The sequence below is a fragment of the Podarcis liolepis genome (genome assembly GCF_965112155.1).
Source record: "Podarcis liolepis genome assembly, chromosome: 2".
Lineage (NCBI taxonomy): Eukaryota > Metazoa > Chordata > Lepidosauria > Squamata > Lacertidae > Podarcis > Podarcis liolepis.
The window spans coordinates 110206395-110226758 of NC_139555.1; the positions used below are offsets into that span (position 1 = coordinate 110206395).

General features: G+C 43.7%; 2 protein-coding genes and 1 long non-coding RNA gene across 8 annotated transcripts in view; 1 reads left to right on the forward strand and 2 right to left on the reverse strand.

The window, feature by feature from the left end:
* The window catches only part of LOC310701932 (C-type lectin domain family 2 member B-like), a 47852-nt gene that overhangs the window by 12959 nt on the left and 14529 nt on the right, over positions 1–20364 (forward strand). The window lies entirely within an intron of this gene.
* On the reverse strand, positions 13–7208 carry LOC310702174. Of its 3 annotated transcripts, XR_014523321.1 has the most exons (5): positions 5578–7208; positions 4221–4331; positions 2982–3139; positions 1755–1870; positions 13–1157 (listed from the first exon to the last, which is right to left on the reverse strand). It is a non-coding gene; the product is annotated as an uncharacterized lncRNA (long non-coding RNA). The 3 variants fall into 3 exon arrangements; XR_014523322.1 differs by lacking the exon at positions 5578–7208 and having other exon boundaries at positions 4221–4409; XR_014523323.1 differs by lacking the exons at positions 4221–4331; positions 5578–7208 and having other exon boundaries at positions 2982–4210.
* LOC310701827 (early activation antigen CD69-like) overlaps positions 8489–20364 on the reverse strand; it is a 98947-nt gene continuing 87071 nt past the window's right edge. For 2 of the 3 annotated variants that reach the window (XM_083493256.1, XM_083493257.1), the window contains exons 2-7: positions 17791–17942; positions 17033–17128; positions 15357–15491; positions 14705–14898; positions 14171–14274; positions 8489–10476 (exon numbers count right to left, since the gene is read on the reverse strand). In XM_083493256.1, coding sequence (XP_083349382.1) covers positions 10329–10476; positions 14171–14274; positions 14705–14898; positions 15357–15491; positions 17033–17128; positions 17791–17942 — 829 coding nt within the window. In that variant the 3' untranslated portion in view covers positions 8489–10328. The remainder of the gene's footprint in view (positions 10477–14170; positions 14275–14704; positions 14899–15356; positions 15492–17032; positions 17129–17790; positions 17943–20364) is intronic. The other variant, XM_083493258.1, reaches the window with a different exon arrangement.

Consider the following 20364-nt stretch of genomic DNA (forward strand, 5'->3'; position numbering starts at 1 on the left):
TCTGTAAGTGGAGACAGTGACAAAGAAGTCACCTGGGGAAATGTCCTGAACTGCTTGGGGTCTTTGCATTAATTACCTGAAAGGACAGGAGGAAGCATCTAAGACCAGCTGAGGCTGCAAAGCCTCAATGTGCTGGGACCTCGCAACAATCTTGCACAGTGAGTCTTCAGTTGGAGGGCAGTCTGCTTGGGGGGCGGCAGGATATACAATTTGGGGGCTTAATCTATCTCCCAAGATGCTACCAATCTTTTGGACTACCAGCCAAAGAAACATAAAATAAAAACAGACAGTGCACTGATGGGGGTGCAAATCATCCCTTCATTTGTTAGATTAGTAATTCCCTGAGTGAAGAGGCTGGTGGAGCTGTGGTCTAAACCACTGAGCCTCTTGGACTTGCCAATCAGAAGGTCGGCGGTTCAGACTGAGTGAGGTCCCGTTGCTCTGTCCCAGCTCCTGCCAACATAGCAGTTTGACAGCACACCAGTGCAAGCAGATAAATAGGTACTGCTGCGATGGGAAGGTAAATGGCAGGACCCAGAAAGCTGTCTGGACAAACACTGGCTCCCTTGGCCTGAAAGTAAGTTGAGCGCCACACCCCATAGTCACCTTTGACTGGACTTAACCATCCAGGCGTCCTTTGCCTTTTACCTTTACCTAATATCTGGTAAACTCCCCTTTGCCTTTAGCTACAGATTCTTCACTTACTGCTAATTGCATTATAATAGTATATTAATATAAATCAATGAAAAGGAACTCAAGGGAACTGACAAACTGGCTGCTTTTGTTCCAATACACTAGCAAAGGTTTGGATTTTATGACAGTTGCCCATTTGGGGCATAAAACATTACCCATAATACACAAATTATTACTAGGGCATTTGGCTTCCTGCCATAAGTCAGTTAAGGAGCATCCTGGCAACTGCAGACTATTCTGGGCTGTAGGCGATCTTGCAAGCTGCACAAGAAGTCAGGGGCCAACTCATTGTTCAGAATGAGATGGTTTCTTACTTCCAACACTTGACTCCATTTTGTGCTTATATCTGGAAAGCTGCTTTCATGCACATCCAATTAGATAAAGTACTGCATGCATCAGAATTAACATTATTTCGCCTTATCACCCCACAGCTGTTTACTTTAGCAGGGTCTGATACTGTAAACCTGAAAAATAAAGGAAATGATTTGTTGTTGCTTTTCCAAAAAGAAAAAAGAAAAGACTCTGTCATTCAGTATCAGTCTGTTTCCACTGTTTTCACTCTCACATCAAAACCTTTCCCTTCATGCCAAGAGGTGAGCTATTTCTCCTCAGCTGATTGGCATGAGGCTGATTGACATCCAATGTCCTTTTAAAATGTATTGGGGAGAAGGGGGGGTTGGGCTGCTTTTATAAAAATGTATTTTGTGTTTTTATATTGTGATTTTAAGTTGTAACTATTGAGACCTGTGGGCCTGTGAGACCTGTGGGCGGTATATAAATGAAATAAATAAAAATAAAAATAATACCAACAGACGTCACCAGATGCCTCTTGGGACAGATGAAAACTTATACCTTGGCATCAGGAAAGACATCTCTTTTATTTATATTGGTAGTTCAGCCTTTGTGTATGCATTGATTTGAAGGTTGTAGTTAAGGCCTCCCACTTCTTTTCATTTCTGTGCTTTATTTACATCACTAGGTCTATGCTTCCTTGCTAACATGTAAATCAATAAAAAAATAAAAATTACAGAAATTATCTGTGCACACCTGGAACTACTCACAGTTCTCCCTTGAATGGGGATCCATCAATCCATTCCCAGGTCCACTCTTCAGAAAGTTTGGCTGTTGTGAGTCCCAACCAATAGCGGGTTTCCTTTGCCAAGTTCTTTATAATTGCCTATAATGGAACAGACAAGGGTGTTGCCAGGGCTTTTCTTTCAGCTGGAACTTGCTGGAACTCAGTTCTGGCACCTCTAAGGTGGTCACCGTTACCATTATAAGAAAACAAGGGAGGTCTTCATGGTGAGTTCTGGCACCTCTTTTTCTAGAAAAATAGCACTGGATGTTGCCATTCTGACCATTTTATTAACAACTCATGCTCAGTTCCATCAGCTTCATTTCTATTGAGCTCTTCATGGCTCCACATTCGGCTCCTCAGCCATCTTCAGCTGACCCAGTTGGAAATCCTTTTAGCTGAGTAAAGGAGGGGGTCATCTACTTCTATATGTGTGTCTAAGGACCTCCTGTACAAATCTGCATGAATTTTAACTACCGGTAATGTGTATTTAATATTGTGAAGATGCCTATCTGATTTCAGCAGTGGCTGTCTAAAGCAGCTTTTACGCCAAGGCAGAGTTGACAGCAAGGCTCAAGAGATTGGATTGATTGATTGATTGATTGATTGCAACTTAAGTGCATTTTTTGCTTCTTTTTATACACCTCACTGGAGGGGTGAAGAGAATGAAGTCTGAACTAGGAAGTCCCTGTTTTGAATTTCACCTCTGCCATAACATGATCACACTTGGTGGCCTTAGGCAAGCTACTCTCTGAGCTTCAAGTCTTCCAAATGCACTACGGAACATAATAATATTTACCATTTCAAAAGATTGCTATGAAGATTACAATTGAATCATGCATGTAAAGCCCTCTAAACACTTACAACAGGCATGGCCAAACTTGGCTTTCCAGATGTTTTTGGGACTACAATACCCATCATCCCTGACCACTTGTCCTGTTAGCTAGGGGTGATGGGAATTGTAGTTCCAAAACATCTGAAGGGTCAAGTTTGGCCATGCCTGACAAGATCTATATAAATGTGATTGAGCAAAGTTAAACCTAGTGTTGAGGAATAAAGCATCCTAACGGATGGTTAGGACTTGTTGGACTCCAGCTCCCATAACTGAAGGACCACAGGTCCCACATCCCTGGCCAGAAGACTCACTCTCTTGTGGGCTTTGCTTCAACTGGATCCCTGTTGGCTAGACTTTTCTCATAAGTTGCATATTTACCATCTCCTGCTGGTCCCGAATCACAAGCAGGGTGGAGTTCTTTCCTTTGCAGTCATCTTGGCTCTCGGTCCAGGTTTTTTGCCCTTGAGAGATCCAGTAGCAGATGTCCCTGTGCAGTTCCCAGTCATTGGGGCATATTTTGCAGTTTGGGGCATCCTCTGGTGGTAGAGAGGGAAACCAAGAGGCAGAATATTTCCATGCATAAATGGATGCTCTTATTTCCCCCCTCATGGGAGAATCTGAGAATTTATTGCATATTACAAAATGTCTCATTGCAAAGGGGAGCTTTATTTATTTCAGTAAATAAACTTCCCAGGAGTTTTGAGTAACGTGTAGAATCCCAAATGGTCTCAGATGCTAGTTAAGCATTTCCCTCTTTTGAGAGGAAACTACATGGAAACCTGACTTTATGCTGCCTTGGTGATGCTGCAAGACTGCGTGAGGAGGAAATGCACCCGGGGCCAACACCCCTCTGGCCCTCCCTGAGCTATGCCACTACTGATGAACTCAGCGTGTGAAGAGGCTAAGCTGGTTGCTCTAGCCTGGCTGCATGACACTCACAAGCCAATTTTGTGCTCCTATACCAATAATTTACGAACTTCCACCACTTTGGAACTAAACTAAGTTTTACTGCCTGTGCAACCTTTCTGAGTGATGTATGGAACAGAACATGAACCTGACCTTTGAAGGGTTTGTAAGTAAACCATTTTTTAAAGTACTAAATGTGGGATCTTTCCCTATGCTGAGGGAAGATGGTACTTTTTTTGGAACGCAATTGGAAAGACATATTTTAAAGGTCTAACAGTCTATATTTCCACATTTTACTTTGCCCCAAACTTGGATCTTGGAATCCAGGAATTTTCCTTTCTATATAATATCATGTTTTGCTTGCATCAACAGTTTCAACATGCCTCAGTTCCAGTTCTTCACCTGGCTATCCTGGTTCTTCTCAGGGTTTGCAGGTTAATGAAGCCTGCAAGGTTCTTTTCATTACAGAGATATGAAAAGACATTTGTGAACCACAGCATAATCACTTAGGCTGAGAATTAATTTGAGCAGCCCTTCTGGGAAGATGCGGAAGTCAATACATCTGAATTCTGTGTCATGTTTTAAAAGTAAAACTTTTAAATGGTGTTTTAATAGTAAGTCTCATTTGGAAGATGCAAGTGGCTGATGTCCAGACAGTGTTTCTGGTACACATACACAAAGCATGAGTCATCCATGAGTGGCTGAGGTTACCTGTTCCGCTGTGGCTTGGAGAGCTGCACATATAGTGTTTCAGCTGTAGCTTAAATTCAGAGTCAGTGCTGCTGCTGCTGGTGTCCTCTGGTGTTTGTTTCGGCTGCAAAACTAAATACATTTTATAGTGTTGCATTTGATCCTGAATATCAGCTCTAGTATTAAAAGATGCTGTGGACAACTGTTGGGATACAGCAGTGGCGTAGCGTGGGGGGTGCAGGGGGGGGCAGCCGCACCGGGCACAACATTTGGGGGTTAGGGTTAGGGTGCACAAATCCACGGGTTAGGGGGCTCAAAACCACGGGTTAGGGGGCGCAAATTACTTGCCTTGCCCTGGGTGCTGACAACCCACGCTACGCCACTGGGATACAGTCTGTTTTTCTTGCACAGGAAAAGAAACATTTTGTTTTGTTACATAGCCAAATGTAATTCACAAAGGATACATATGTTTGGCACCCTGTAACCTGTCATCAAATGATGAAGAAGCCTGCTGTTCACAATGACTGGGGCTAAACAAGCAGGGCATCAAAGAGTATTCATAGGAATATTAAATAATGTTCATTATTTTAATTAAAATACAGAGGTGGAAAATAGGGCTAACCATCAGGGTTGCAAAATAAGAAATTCAATTCCCCACAGTTTATTCAGAGCACAGAACTGGGGCTTATTTGATGCATAATTTATCTTTTCTCAAATAAATATACCTGTATATTCAGTATACCTGAAGGAGCGTCTCCACCCCCATCATTCTGCCCGGACGCTGAGGTCCAGCGCCGAGGGCCTTCTGGCGGTTCCCTCATTGCGAGAAGCAAAGCTACAGGGAACCAGGCAGAGGGCCTTCTCGGTAGTGGCGCCCGCCCTGTGGAACGCCCTTCCAGCAGATGTCAAAGCGATAAACAACTACCGGTACCTGACATTCAGAAGGCATCTTAAGGCAGCCCTCTTCAGGGAAGTTTTTAACGTGTGATATTTTACTGTATTTTTGGTTTCTATGGAAGCCGCCCAGAGTGGCTGGGGAGGCCCAGCCAGATGGGCGGGGTATAAATAATAAATTATTTTTATTATTATTATATAAATAAATGTTTTTTGAAATGCCCACACTATGTTCTATTTTCTATTCACCAGCTGCTACAGTGCTTTGACAAAAAGCAAATTAACAGTAGCCTTCCAGGATGACTCCAGGATGGCCAACTTTTACTGGACTGTGCCAGGAAACGTTATCTGTATTCACACTCCTAGGCTGCAATCCTATTCCCACCTGGGAGCAAACGCTACTAAATTCAACGGGGCTTGACTTGCACAGGATTGCAAATACGGTATTCTTGGGGAAACCAACATTAAGCATGCAGTTACTCACCCAAAACTTTCAGCCTTACTACAGTCAGAGTGAGGAGGAAAATCACAGCGCAGGCAGTTCCAAGAGCAACGCGAAGGCCCTGTGTATACTTATGGTCATCTGTAAGGATTAAAAGTTGATAAAAGAACTATGCTTTTTGGTGTAAAGAGATTGCAACTGATGCTGGTGTGATGTTATGAATTATGGCATCTACTGCCTGCACAAACAACCCTGTTCTATATTAAGTCGAGGGTTTTTTTTGGGGGGGGGGGTTACACTCAAAGTGTTTTATTTAAATATGACATTCGCAATGCAAGATTCAGTAGCTACAGACCAGTTTTAATTGACACAAGCTTTTGTACAGTTCCAAAGGAGATCCAAAAGAGATCTCTCATTTTTTTAAAAAAGGCTAGCAATTCAGCTAATATAGCTAGAAGATCAACTTACATCAAATCAATTACTTATTTATACAGTGCATAACTAAAATATTGAATGCAGTAGAAAAACACAAATTATAAAGGATAATGGATCAAACCTAAGATTCTTAGTACAGAATTCTGTTTGCAATTATGAAAACCTAATTCTCTCTGAATCGAAGCTATGACATTCTGCCGTAGTATTTTTTTATTTATTGGGTTTTATAAACAAGAATAATGTTATACAAATAAGTATACCAAGTCTTCTCATGTCATTTGTATATCACACAAAAAACCATAATAAATGTGGGAAAATATCTACAACATACGTTTCATTATTAGTGGTCAATATATAAGCTCTTGGTTCATGAATTGGTTTCCCATCACTGCCATACTCCCTCCACTGTTTCACCAGTCTCACCAGATATGTTAGCTTCACCCAAAGCAGGGCAGTTTATACAATATTGCCTGCCCTCAGAGACTGGTCAATCTGGTGGATTTCCAGATTGCTCTGGGTGATTTCCCAGCTGATCTGTCTGGTGCCATAAAAACAGTGGCCTGGACAGCTGACATAATGACTCCTGACTTCCTCTCCTGCTTAGCAGCCCCACACATGCCCAGAGCTTATTGCAGTGATGCAAGCTGCCAGGTGATTAGGATGCAGGTGGAGGAAGACTTCTAATGTCTCAAACCAAACACCAATACTCGCTTGTAGTTGACACATTATACCTGGGGCTAGTTTTGAAAACTTCAGAGCCATATGCATGTTCAGAACATGGCTGCAAAGTTCTTGACTGGGACCAATCAACAGGAACATATGAAGGAGTGACCGCTGGGTGTGGAGCACACTTCCACCTGCAGACAAGCCACAACTGTCTGAACACGTGACCTTCAGGTGTGGAGCACACTTCCACCCGCAGACAAAGTCTCAGCTGTCTGAACATCATGCCCTCTATCTAACTTTTGCTCGCTTAGTGGTCTGCCGTGCCCTGTCTGTGACCTTTGTCTCCTTCGCTATACATTGTTCAAGGGGGAAATGACGCGGTAGAAACAGGTGCCAAAATAACTTTGTACCACTCCATGATCTCCTGATTGGAAGATGTAAAGGGCACAGTCCAAAATGTATCTGACTGGTTTTGCATATTGTGCTAATAAAAAGAGCCTCGGAAGAGCTAGCGGACAGCTTGCTTATGCACAGCTCACCTGCATTACCAACTCCTGCCTCATGTCCTTCACTTCAACAAACTTCAAGTTATTGGCCCCCTGAAGATTTCATTTCTACTGTTCACTCATGATTATTTATGCTCCTGATGCCCCTCATAAAGAATCCGACTTTCAATTTTGTTTGTTCCTGCAGAGGGTGGGTGGTTTTTTTTTGCTGGCAACACTGTTTCATTTCCAATCTGTTCCTATCCTGTGTCTTCCTGCTGAAATTCCATATTTTTCATGTCACAGAAGTTCTGGATTGTGTGTGTGTGTGTGTGTGTGTGAGAGAGAGAGAGAGAGAGAGAGAGAGAATTTGTATGTGTGTGCCCTGCTTTTGTTGCACTCCAGACAGCAGTAATGTGTTAGAATTGGGGAAACATTACAAAACCAGCAGAATAAATCCACCACAGATGCATTATTCTTGTGTCAATAACATGCTGCTGAATACATCCACAGTAAAATACCTGCCTGGAGGGGTCCTCAAACCTTTTTACAGATATGTGGGTTTATCCACACTTACCTGTCCCCCTGCTTTCCAGGCACATTTCCACACTTTAAAGCTCCATATCTGAGTGCTCTTTTATTGCCCTAGAGCTTCCCCACAAAAAAACCCCTCTTTAAACTAAAACACAACAAACATCAACTTGGTTTTTCTGTGGGTTGCTGTTCGTACCGATTGAGCTTTAAAGAGCAGGTTTTCGTGCGGAAATCTCCAGGGCAAAAGAAGGAACATGGAACTTTAAAGTGTGAAAGTCCTAACGAAAGAAGAATGGATACAAAAACTTATGGAATACACAGAAATGGCGAAACTTACCAGAAATATAAGAAATCAAGATAACAAACTTTTTTTTATAAAAGAATGGAAAAGGTTTATTGAATAATTTCAACGTGTAAACAGATAAGAACACTGGCAGGATTATTATAATAACCTGCAATTCAATAAGAGTATACATTTAACAACAGCAGCTGGACTCCTCCCCTACATCAGGCATGTGACTGAGACTTCCCCATCCTTCTTTTCCATAGGTTGGGCTGGATTAACACCTTTAGAGGCCCTAAGCACTTTAAAGATTGGGGTGCCCCATATATACCTCCCTAAATAGTGAAACGAGTAAGACGAAAAATTATATTATATTTTTCAAAATGAAACAAAGCTTACAGCAAGATGGAATGTATGTGAAGAAGTGTGCATGCACACGAAAGCTCATACCAAGAACTAACTTAGTTGGTCTTTAAGGTGCTACTGGAAGGAATTTTTTTATTTAGCAAGATGGAAAACCATGATGATTTTTGTATACTTCCACTTTTTTATATTTGATCTTTTTTCTCCTCCTTTTTTCTAACTGCAGTGTCTTTGATCAGATCCCCCAAACTAATCTTATGTAACACATCTGCTTCTGGCAACGGAAAATTTCTGTTGTGCTCCTCCCTTCCCTCCGTGCCCCAAGTACATGCTTCGTTTGCTTGAGGTTAATCATCATCATCATTTTAATTGTATGCCGCCTTTCCACATTTAAAACAATGTTCAAGGCAGCTTACAACATGAGAACATCTACTCAATTACCAACGTAACAAAAGTCATAAACAATAAATAAAACACGTCAAAATGTACACAATCAAATGGAAACCCATTTCCACATAAATCATAAAATCTAAAACTAAGAATACAGCATTGATATCAATCACAATTTAAAATGACATAGATAAAAAATCAGGGCGATTTTAAACAAAAACAGAAATGGAGCCCTCTCTGCCCAGCTGCACTCCTTTATGGAGCCTGTCAGGCCCCGCCCCAAGCCAGGTAGAGAGAAGCAGGGCAGTCCCTGTAGGTTAATCCAGCCCTGGGTTGGATGAGGCATGGAGTCTATATTGAGGAAACAATTTCTGGAAGAATACAGATGGCAGAAACATGATGGCACTAGTGGACACTTCGTCTGGCTATGAGGAGCCACTGGACAATGGCAGATGAAATGAAAGGAGTCGGATAATATTTTGCCCAGGATCCCCAACTGTGCTGCACAATGATGTATGCCAGAAACATGAGAGCTGCCAGTCTGGGTCAGTATAATGTACTCTTGAGTCTCCAGCCATATACCCCCAATAAAAACCAAGTTGTACACCTGCCTCTGAATGGGGTGGTCCAGTCCCTGGCTGCCCTGGTTAATAGCTGTCAATGTGCCTGTGCTCTTTGAACCAAGGACGGTCCGCTTTGAAAGCCACCTATGCTTGTGGCCATTGTAACAGCCTATAGCAATGATCATATGAAAATTTCCTGTGGCAAGCCACCAGAGCAGAGTTGCACATTTGTCTTGCATTGAGCCTGCACCAAGTCAACTTTTGTGTAGATGGTCATCTCCACAACTCTAATACAGTAACAATCTGAAATAGAAGACGCAATTGATTGATTTCTACAAGAATGGCATAAATCCATGAATCATCAACTTGTGCCCTTTCTACTTAGTTAGCAAATGGCTAGGTTCAATGTAGACGTCCAAAAGCTCTGTTTATGATTTTTCATTCTCTTCTTGGTGACAGATTTCAAGTTTTATTATAAGAGAAGACAAGTTTCTAGTGGATGTGCAAAGATCAGGCTGCAAGTATGCAGGCACTGAAGCCTAGTTCAGATCATTTGTGGTTTTGTATGAAGCTGTGAACAAGCATCAGAGTTGAGCACTCCTCTCTGCAGTCTCTCATCACACACCAGCTTTGGTGTAAATTTGTTTCCATACATACAATTTGCTGCCATTCCTTCTAGAAACAGTATCTGGGTCATACAATGGAAAGGCTTACCTAAGGATTTCAGAGAATTGTGACAAAAACAGAAAAGCAAGCAGAAATGGTGGCAGCTCTGTGGTCAGAGAATCAAGTGAATACAATCGGTATTTGTTCGCCTGATTGTTGTTGCCGTCCTGATGTCCACAAAGCATATGTCATTAAATACTTTCTTACATTGTTTTGATGTTTCCTTTACCCAGAAATGAATGAAAGTTGCGTAAACTATGTTAAATAGTAGACAGTGAGATGAATATTGTAGCATTAGAAGGATATCAAACTGCAGCGGAATGGAAATAGTGCTGATTGTGATTAAAATGGGCCAGAATGGAAATTGCTGATTTCTTTCATCCCTGGGATTGATAATAATTTCTCTTGTTATCTGATTTTTCCTGCTGTAGAGATTTTATTCCTCATATACACATCAGGGTGACTGCAGATCCACTTTATCGGTATGTGGCAACGGGAGGCAATGGCAAACTCCTTGCTTAGATAGGCACATTTTTCACTTCCTTTCACCACCAACCTGCAACACAAGGAGGAAAGGTGAGATGGGCAAGCCAGGTTGGTTGCTCTGTTTTGCATGGGTGGGACCGTGTCATGAACTATGTAGCCAAGAATCAGATCCATTAGAAATGGGAACTTAGTTCCAGATCATCAGTATTTCATAACTCTGCAGCTCAGAGACTTATGGTGCAATCCTCTACACATGTCTACTCAGAAGAAAATCCCACTGTGTTCATCACAGCTAAAGAGCCCTTGGCAGGTGGCCATCCAACCTCTATTAATAATACAGGACCGAGGCCGTTTAGGGCTTTAAAGGTCAGCACCAACACTTTGAATCGTGCTTGGAAACGTACTGGGAGCCAATGCAGATCTCTCAGGACCGGTGTAATGTGGTCCCGGTGGCCACTCCCAGTCACCAGTCTAGCGGCCGCATTCTGGATTAATTGCAGTTTCCGGGTCACCTTCAAAGGTAGACCCACGTAGAGCGCATTGCAGTAGTCCAAGCGGGAGATAACTAGAGCATGCACCACTCTGGTGAGACAGTCTGCGGGCAGGTAGGGTCTTAGCCTGCGTACCAGGTGGAGCTGGTAGACAGCTTCCCTGGACACAGAATTGACCTGTGCCTCCATGAACAGCTGTGAGTCCAAAATGACTCCCAGGCTGTGCACCTGGTCCTTCAGGGGCACAGTTACCCCATTCAGGACCAGGGAATCCCCTACACCCACCCGCCCCCTGTCCCCCAAAAACAGTACTTCTGTCTTGTCAGGATTCAACCTCAATCTGTTAGCCGCCATCCATCCTCCAACCACCTCCAGGCACTCACACAGGACCTTCACCACCTTCACTGGTTCTGATTTAAAGGAGAGGTAGAGGTGGGTGTCATCTGCATACTAATTAACACCCAGCCCAAACCCCCTGATGAGCTCTCTCAGCGGGTTCATATAGCTATTAAAAAGCATGGGGGAGAGGACGGAACCCTGAGGCACCCCACAAGTGAGAGCCCAGGGGTCTGAACACTCATCCCCCACCACCACTTTCTGGACACGGCCCAGGAGAAAGGAGCGGAACCACTGTATAATAGTGCCCCCAGCTCCCAGACCCTCTAGATGGTCCAGAAGGATGTTATGGTCGATGGTGTCAAAGGCCGCTGAGAGATCCAACAGAACTAGGAAACAGCTCTCACCTTTGTCCCTAGCCCACCGCAGATCATCAACCAGTGCGACCAAGGCAGTTTCAATCCCATGGTGAGGCCTGAATCCCGTTTGGAAGGGATCCAAATGGTCCGCGTCCTCCAGACGTACTTGGAGTTGTTTGGCAACCACCCACTCAATCACCTTGCCCAAGAATGGTAAATTTGAGACTGGGCGATAGTTGGCCAAATTGGCTAGGTCTAAAGATGTTTTTTAAAGAAGCGGTTTAATGATCGCCTCTTTCAGTGGGTCTGGGAAGGCTCCCTCACAGAAGGAAGCATTCACCACCCCACAGGGCCCATCGCCCAGCCCTTCCCGGCTCGCTTTTATCAGCCAGGATGGGCAAGGATCAAGGAGACAGGTGGTCGGTTTCACTTGTCCAAGCAGCCTGTCCACATCCTCGGAGGTAACAGATTGGAATTGATCCCATGTAACATGACTAGACAGAACTCTAGCACTCTCCCGCCCTGGCCCTGCTTCCATGGTGGAGTCTACCTTCTTCTGAATCTGAGCGACTTTATCTGCTAAAAACTTTGCAAAAGCATTGCAGGAGATCTTGGGGTCCCTACCAGGCCCCGGTGGTGCAGGTGGTTCCAATAGATTGCGGACCACCTGAAAAAGTCTCCTGCTGCTGTTTTCTGCAGATGCAATGGAGGCGGTGAAGAAGGCCCTCTTCACTGTCGCCATTGCCACTTGGTAGGCTCGACGTTGAGCTCTAGCCCATGTCCGGTCTGATTCAGAACGAGTTTTCTGCCACCGGCGCTCTAGCCGTCTCAACGATTGTTTCATCGCCCTCAGCTCTGGGGAAAACCACGGGGCTGTCCGGGCTCCATGCAATCGGAGAGGGCACTTCGGAGCCAGACAGTCAATAGCCCTGGTTAACTCCGCATTCCAGCGGGCCACCAGGGAATCAGCTGAAGGGCCATCAACTTGGGATAAAACATCCCCTACCACTCTCTGGAAGCCAATTGGATCCATTAAGTGGCGGGGGCGGACCATCCGAATCGGTCCCACCGCCTTGCAGAGGGGAAGGGTCACGGAGAAGTCCAGCTGCACCAGGAAGTATTTAAAAACCTCAAGTAAAGGAGAGTCTACCACCTCCCAAGGGAGCCCGTTTGACTGTCGGACAGCTCTTACTGCCAGAAAGTTCTTCCTGAGTTTTGGTCGGAATCTCCTTTCTTGAATCCATTGATTTGGGGCCTGTGTTACATGACTGGCTTACCAGTCTGGGAGACAGCGCTACTGGAGATTGGCACAGCATAGCAGGATTGTTAGATAGCAGATTAAGAAAGTGTGAGAGTATGTGGCTTATGTTTCTTGATTATACTCATAAATCTACCTCCCTAAAGAAACCACCTTTAACATTATGGAGAGATCTGATCCATGGATAAGCTTCACCCTGTGTGGTTTTGTATTTTGGTTGTATGACAGATGAGCTGTACTTGATATTTTGTATTGTTTCCTTTCTCTTCACTGTTTACTGAAAAAGCAATAAAATACTTAGCATATTTTTCGCTCTATAAGACGCACTCTTCCCCTCATAAAAAGTAAGGGGAAATGTGTGTGTGTCTTATGGAGCGAATGCAGGCAGGAGGCTCTGCTCAGCACTCCCTTTAAAGAGCCGCGTGGAGTGTGTGTGCGGCTCTTCAGGGCTTTTCCCTGAGGAGGGAGAAGGGCTGCCCTTCTCCATCCTTGGGGAAAAACCCCTAGAGCCACACACACACTCCGCTCGCTCTTTAAAGGGAGCGCGGCTCTTGGGGGAGCCTTATCTGTGCGCAGCCTCGCCTGGGCAGGGGATGAAGGCTCCCCTTGCCTGGAAAAGGCTGCGCACAGCCAAGCAAGAAGTCAAGACAGCCAGCGGGATCGCTGTGATCCCGCTGGCTGTCCTGGCTTCTGGGATTCAGAATTTTTTTTTCTTGTTTTCCTCTTCCAAAAACTAGGTGAGTCTTATGGTCCGGTGCATCTTATAGAGCGAAAAATATGGTGCGTTTTTTACTAGAACCTTCTCCAATGATTCTTCCACAGCAACTTGTATTCAAAGCTACGCTGCCTGAGTTCTTGGAGGCAGCATATGCCTCATCATCAGGTCCCATCAACAGCCTTCTTCTCCATGAGTCTGTCTAATTCCCTGCTAAAGCTGTCCGTCTTGTGGGAGTCGATTCCATAATATGTAATGTGTGAAGAAAGACATTACTGCATCCTGAATCGCCTACCGTTCAGCTTAATTGATTGACCTTAAGTCTTATGAGAGTGGGAAGACAAGGACTTTCTCCACACCAGAGGAGCTCAAGAGCCTTAGCTGAAGCTTGTCAGCAGTGTGGATGGTTTCTGTGTGTCTGGTCAGAGGTGAGAAACCCCAACATATCAGGAAGGTTACTGAGAGGTTTATGCTTTGAGTGCAATTCTGATTCCTTGAAGTTCACATTCTGGAGTGATTTTTGGTTGCAGATTCAGGTTTGATCAACTCACTGTACCCAGCATGCCTCCTGCTTAGTCCCAATTCGGAGAAGACCAAGGACTCACCTGTTACTGTATTCTGATCCATCTGCCCATATCCAGGTATCATTTAAGTCCTTCCGGAGGCCAATCCAATGGTCAGCTTCGCCCTTGAACCGGAGCATGAACACCTTGGTTGAAAACACACAAACAGCTTAGAACAGTGCCTCCAAATGAGTCTTCCACCTCAAATAATGCCAAATGTGGGAGGAGAACAAGAACTTCTAACACAGACCTGAGCAGTGAGACTGGAAATGCAAAGAAAGTGAGACTTAGATAGCAGAAGGAAAGCTTTGCTGAAAAGGGATGAAGGAGGTTCAAGGATAGGAAAGTGGCTGAAGGAAGCCTATATGGCACGGATGGGGAACTTGTTGGGAAATTGATCTACAATTCCTATTATCCTTGATCATAACGGCTCCAGGATGGATAATTTGTTTGCATCAAGTTATGACAAAGTCAATTTACCTCACAGATTCTCTTTATATTTCCATAAGGATAGCTCATCCTTATTGTTGTGCAGGAGATAATTCTCACCAACATTTATACATTTGTTGGTCTCACCTTTTCCAGCTCACTCTGAATCGCAGCCAGAGAAGAGCCCTGGGAACTGCAAAAGCTCTGGGCAGAAGTCCAGTTTCTTTCTTCTTCTGAGAAAAAATAACACTTCCCTCCATAGACAATCCAGCCAGCTAGGCACGCTGCTCTCAAAGCAGCAGAGTAATTCCCATCAGGGGAAGTCTGGTTGGATTTCCCCCCTGCAAGAAAGAGAAAGTTCTGCTGTGTTCTGTGATCTGCACATAACATTTCAACCTCCGGCTTGGAGGGCGGGGGGCAAAGAAGGAATCAATAAGCAGCTCTTGTGGCTCCTGGATTCAGATGCATCTTGGAGAGAGGAAAGGGAAGGACCAGTAGAGGAATCACACCACTTGGGGGAGCTTTGTTGCTCAGTGGCAGAGCATCTGCTTTGCATGCTGATGGTCTCAGATTCAATCTCTGGCAACTTCCGGTAGAGGTGGGAAAGATCCCCTCCAAAGTCCCAGAGAGCCATTGGCAAGAGCATGGATAATACGGATTCAGCCAAAGGCAGCTGTTTTCCTAACTGCTGCTGCTAAGTGTGAACTGGCTATTAGAAGCCAAAGTGCTGGTGGCCGACAGAGGTCATGACTGGGACAGACCTGGAAGAAAGCACTAAGAAAAGAGGCAGAAAACTCACCTCTCTGGACAGCAAGAGCAATGATGGTGATGAGGAAGAGGGGAATGAGGATAATTTCGACGATGATGATGATGGATGCAATTAAGATGATACGCTTAGGCGTGATTCTTTTACAGCAATAATTAGGGTGACCCCCTGAAAGGAAATTAGCACACACAAATAATGGTCTTGATTTACCATTGCTAGGGAAGAAATAATAATAATACAAATCTCACCTATAAGGGGTGTTTCACATGTAGCCACATCACAACACTCACACTCACACTCACACTCACACACACAACTAAAACCAGCATGGAGAACTGGGTTGCTAATACCAGAACTTTGTTGTTATAATTGCAATATCTATTTCTTCTTGACATTCAGGAGTTTGGGGTTGGTATACTTCAATTTTGTTTCCATAGTTAATGGTCTCTGCAGCATCTTAATTTGCCAGGTAATATTTGTATTTGTTGGCGATTGTTCCAGCTCTTTTTCTTTTTGTTTAAATTTACACAGAATCTTTTTTGTGTTTCTCCTGTCTCTCTCTTTTAAGTAAAGAGTTGTGTTGTATAAAATAACCTCTTATATAATATGCTTTACTTGCATCCCATACTATACATATTTCTGTACCTTTATCTAAATTATTCTCAAAATTCTTTTTCTTAATTTGGGGTTGGAACACATTAGCCAGCAGCCATTGGAGACCCAGACAGTCAGATTCTTACTGAGATATGAGTGACAGCCCTCCCCCCCCCGATCCCCGCAGCAAGGCTTGGAGGCCTCACCTCACAGACAGCCCCATCCAGCTCATCCACACAGCTGTTAAACTGGGCAGGCGATTTTGGGGGTCATCCTTTGGGGGCAAGAGCTGATCGCTACTAGGAATAGCTAGAGGGCAAACTGGGATAGACACCTACCAAGATAAGACATTTGATCAGAAAGAGCAATCTTTTGTCTATAGCTGAAGAATTCAACTGGTCCCACAGCAGACATCTAACATATGCATTACTCCCTGCCCCCCTTGTAATTGATGAAAATAAACCAGGGGTGGTGAAGAGGGAGAAAACGTATACTTTTAATGATCAGGCTGTGTATTTTGGTAGGTTTTCATGGTTTGCAAAATCCTGCCCAGCCTAAGTAGCCATAGGTGAGGATGAGGATGGGCCTCAATAGCTGAGGAGTAGCATATATATACAACAGGTTAAGGGCTTTCTCTGTTTCATGACACTCTTTCTGTCACTCCAGATGCCCATTTTTATTTTTATTTTTGCAACCCCATTTCCAGGAGTTAATACAAGCACCTGCCCACTCATTTGCATCTTTGCATTTCATTAGCTTTTCTGAAGTGAAGAAACAACAACAACTCCCAGAATGACAGTATTCAGAGAACCTTTTAAAAAGTTACAGGGAACCAGGCAGAGGGCCTTCTTGGTAGTGACGCCTGCCCTGTGGAACGCCCTCCCATCAGACGTCAAGGAAATATACAACTATCTGACTTTGAGAAGACATCTGAAGGCAGCCCTGTTTAGGGAAGTTTTCAACGTTTGATGTTTTATTGTGTTTTTAATATTCTGTTAAAAGCTGCCTAGAATGGCTGGGGAAACCCAGCTAGATGGGCGGGGTAATAATAATAATAATAATAATAATAATAATAATAATAATAATGACAGCTTTGCCTAAGAAGGTGAACTTACCAGCAGCATCTCCAGCCTCTTCCCTTGGTTCACTGCAAGGACCTCCCTGCTGTCCCTCTTGCTTTTCAACAAGGCCAGGTGGCGCTGAAACTGGGCCTGCCAAAAGCAAAGAGCAGATGGGTGTTCAAGGCTTAGGGAGTGGGCAGTTCTGGGTTTCTGTATCTTTCTCCCTCCATAGGCATGAGCAAGGCAAGCAGATCATAGGCAGTTCTAGGATGCCCAAATCCTCCTGAGAGGTGTAGGACCTCAAGCCTCCTTACAAGGTGTGCACTCCTTCCTGCGAGGTTCTAGTTCTAGGTTCCTCTTCTTGTAAGCACCTGGTATCATGTTTTTAATATTCTGTTGGGAGCTGCCCAGAGAGGTTGGGGAAACCCAGCCAGATGGGAGGGGTATTATTATTATTATTATTATTATTAAACATCACCATCACAACAGCTACAGGTGATTTTTCATTAATACCCACTTTGCTTCAGTTGGTAACAAAGACTCCATGCAAGTTACTTGTTTCATTTGAAAATGGCCCACGTTCATTTCCAGCCACACTGTCGTGAATATGGCCCATCGTCACCTATGGCTGCATAGGCCGGGCAGGTTTTTGCAAACTACCAAAACCTGCTTACAAAATGGAATGACATGATTGCACATTCTGCAAAAAGAGATTCTTAAGAGCTCGCTCTTTAAAAAAACCCCCAACCAACTACAATCTGTCTCCAGTCTCCATCTTAATACTTTTCACGCATCAGAATTAACTTGCTTACCAGATTTTTCTCTCATCTCCGAATGTTCAAAATTGTAACAAGCTCCATTCTGTTGAGGTAAAAACACAACTTGTTCTGCTCTGTTTACAGGTTTCTTGTAGGTATTGGCATGTTCCACCATTTTTGGCTCCCCTTCCAGCAGATCCTTCATCCTTCAGGAAGATAATAGAAAACCTTATTTACAGGCAAAGCAACCTTTGCTTGCAGAAGACCAGACGCCTTTATGAGAAACAAGAGGAAGGTATCAAAAATTTAGGTTTGCAGAAGTAAAACTATTTAAGTGAAGCGGACAGCCCCCTAAAAAAATAAAATAATAATCCATTGAGGTCTGAGCATGCTCAGTAGCCGTGGGAAAGGAAAAGGTGGGGAATCTTTCCCCCTCAAATTTCCTTCTGTGTCACATTCCACAGAGCTAGAAGCAAAGGGCAGCAGGGCAGCTACTGTAATTTTTACCTTTGTACATAAGCTGTACATCTATAGAAGTTTATAAAATTATGCATGACACGAAGAAAGTGGAAAGAGAAAAGCTTTTCTCCCACTCTTGTTAGGACACTAGAATCAGTGGGTATCCAACAAAGCTGAATGTTGGGAGATTTTGTGCGGGGTACAAAGAATAAAATTAAAATTAAAATGAGAGTTTGCTTTCTGAGGGTGGCTGCACTCAGGAAAAGAACAGATAGGCAAGGGAAAGCAAGGCACACAATTCAGCTGCTGACTGGGCAAAGCGAAAGGATTGCCACAGAGGAGAAGGGAGGCAGGGAGGAGCCAAAGGCAGGGAGGAGCCAAAGGCAGAAGGAGCCCAGCCTGGCAGTAGGAGCGGGTCGGAGGTTTATTTTATTTCATTTTCAGTTTTGAACAGGAGCCTAGGAATCCAAATTCATACTAAAAGGGGAAAAAATGAGATGCCCACAGCTATAGACCAACTTCATTCAGTATTCACAGAGAGAGGCTTGGGAATATGGCCTCTCGGAATAATGTGTTGCTTCAAGTGAAACTGCACCCCATCCGTCTCTCCCATTTCCTCATTTGTCATCCCTATGGGTGCTGAGAAGTGCCCTCTGCCTTTGAGCTCTTTGCCCTCCTACTTCCAAGGCCTGCTATATTTTGGAAGGGGGGGTTAGGAATGCTTTCTGAAGGGCTTCCAGGTGGAAAAATCGAAACTAGAAACAGAACTGTTAGAACCAAAAACCAAGGTACTTTCAAGAATGTATAACTTGCTGTTAAAATGGAATACTCAGGATGAAACAGTTAAATCAGCAATGATAAAATGGGCGCAAGACATTGGTTATAACATTATGTTCGCTGACTGGGAACGGTTATGGACCACTGGTGTGAAATTTACGGCATGTAATGCCTTGAAAGAAAATATTATGAAAATGATATACAGGTGGTACATGACCCCAGTCAAGCTTGCAAAAATATACCATTTGTCAGACAATAAGTGTTGGAAATGTAAAGAAACTGAGGGAACATTCTTTCACCTTTGGTGGACGTGCCCCAAAATTAAGGCTTTCTGGGAAATGATATATAATGAACTGAAAAAGGTATTTAAATATACCTTCCTTAAGAAACCAGAGGCCTTTGTTTTGGGCATTGTTGGCCAAATGGTGTTAAAGAAGGATAGAACTTTTTTTATGTATGCAGTAACAGCAGCAAGGATACTTATCGCAAAATATTGGAAGACACAAGATTTGCCCACCCTGGAAGAATGGCAGATGCAACTGATAGACTACATGGAACTGGCAGAAATGACTGGCAGAATCCGAGACCTGGGAGAAGAGACAGTGGAAGAGGACTGGAAAAAATTTAAGGACTATTTGCAAAAGTATTGTAAATTGTATGAATGTTAGAATGATGCAGGATATTAAGATAACATGGCATTAGTGACTTAGCGGAAAGGAGTATGAAAATAATTGAACTATAAGAACAAAGGTGAATTTTGAATAATATTATGTCAAGCTTAAATATTCAAATATTTGATAACAAAGGGCAAACTGGAGACATAATAGTTGAAACGTATAATTTAAAACAAGTTTTGAGAGAAGGTGAAGTATTGCTGAACATGATTTTATAAATGCTTTTGGGTTGTGTATGTGTATGGTGTCATAATGTTTAAAATCTTTAATAAATATTTTATATAAAAAAGGAGTGCTTTCTGAAGACAGTGTGTCCATCAACTGTGGCCCCCCTGGTTCTCCCTCCTCCTCCTCCTCCTTCTCTCCCATTATTTCCCAGCTTTCCCCCTCATCTTCCTCTGAGCTGTGACCTCCCTCAAACCCTTGTTGTAAATCTAAGCTGTCTTCTTCTCTAGAAGGGTCAGGCTGGGGAGGTGGTCTCCCCCATTCCTCCTCTGCCCAGTCCCTGACAGACAGAGGCTACACAAAAGCCTCCTCCCCAAGTGAGGGGAGCCCCCCTGCCTGAATTCAGCACAGCATTTTCCTGCCTCTCCAGAACTCCTTTATTCCTCACCCCACAAAGACAACCAAGATCCACACTCCAGAAGCAAGCACTTGATATTCATCAGGTATCTTCTTCATTGAAGCAGAGGCTGGATGGCCATCTGTCCTGGATGCT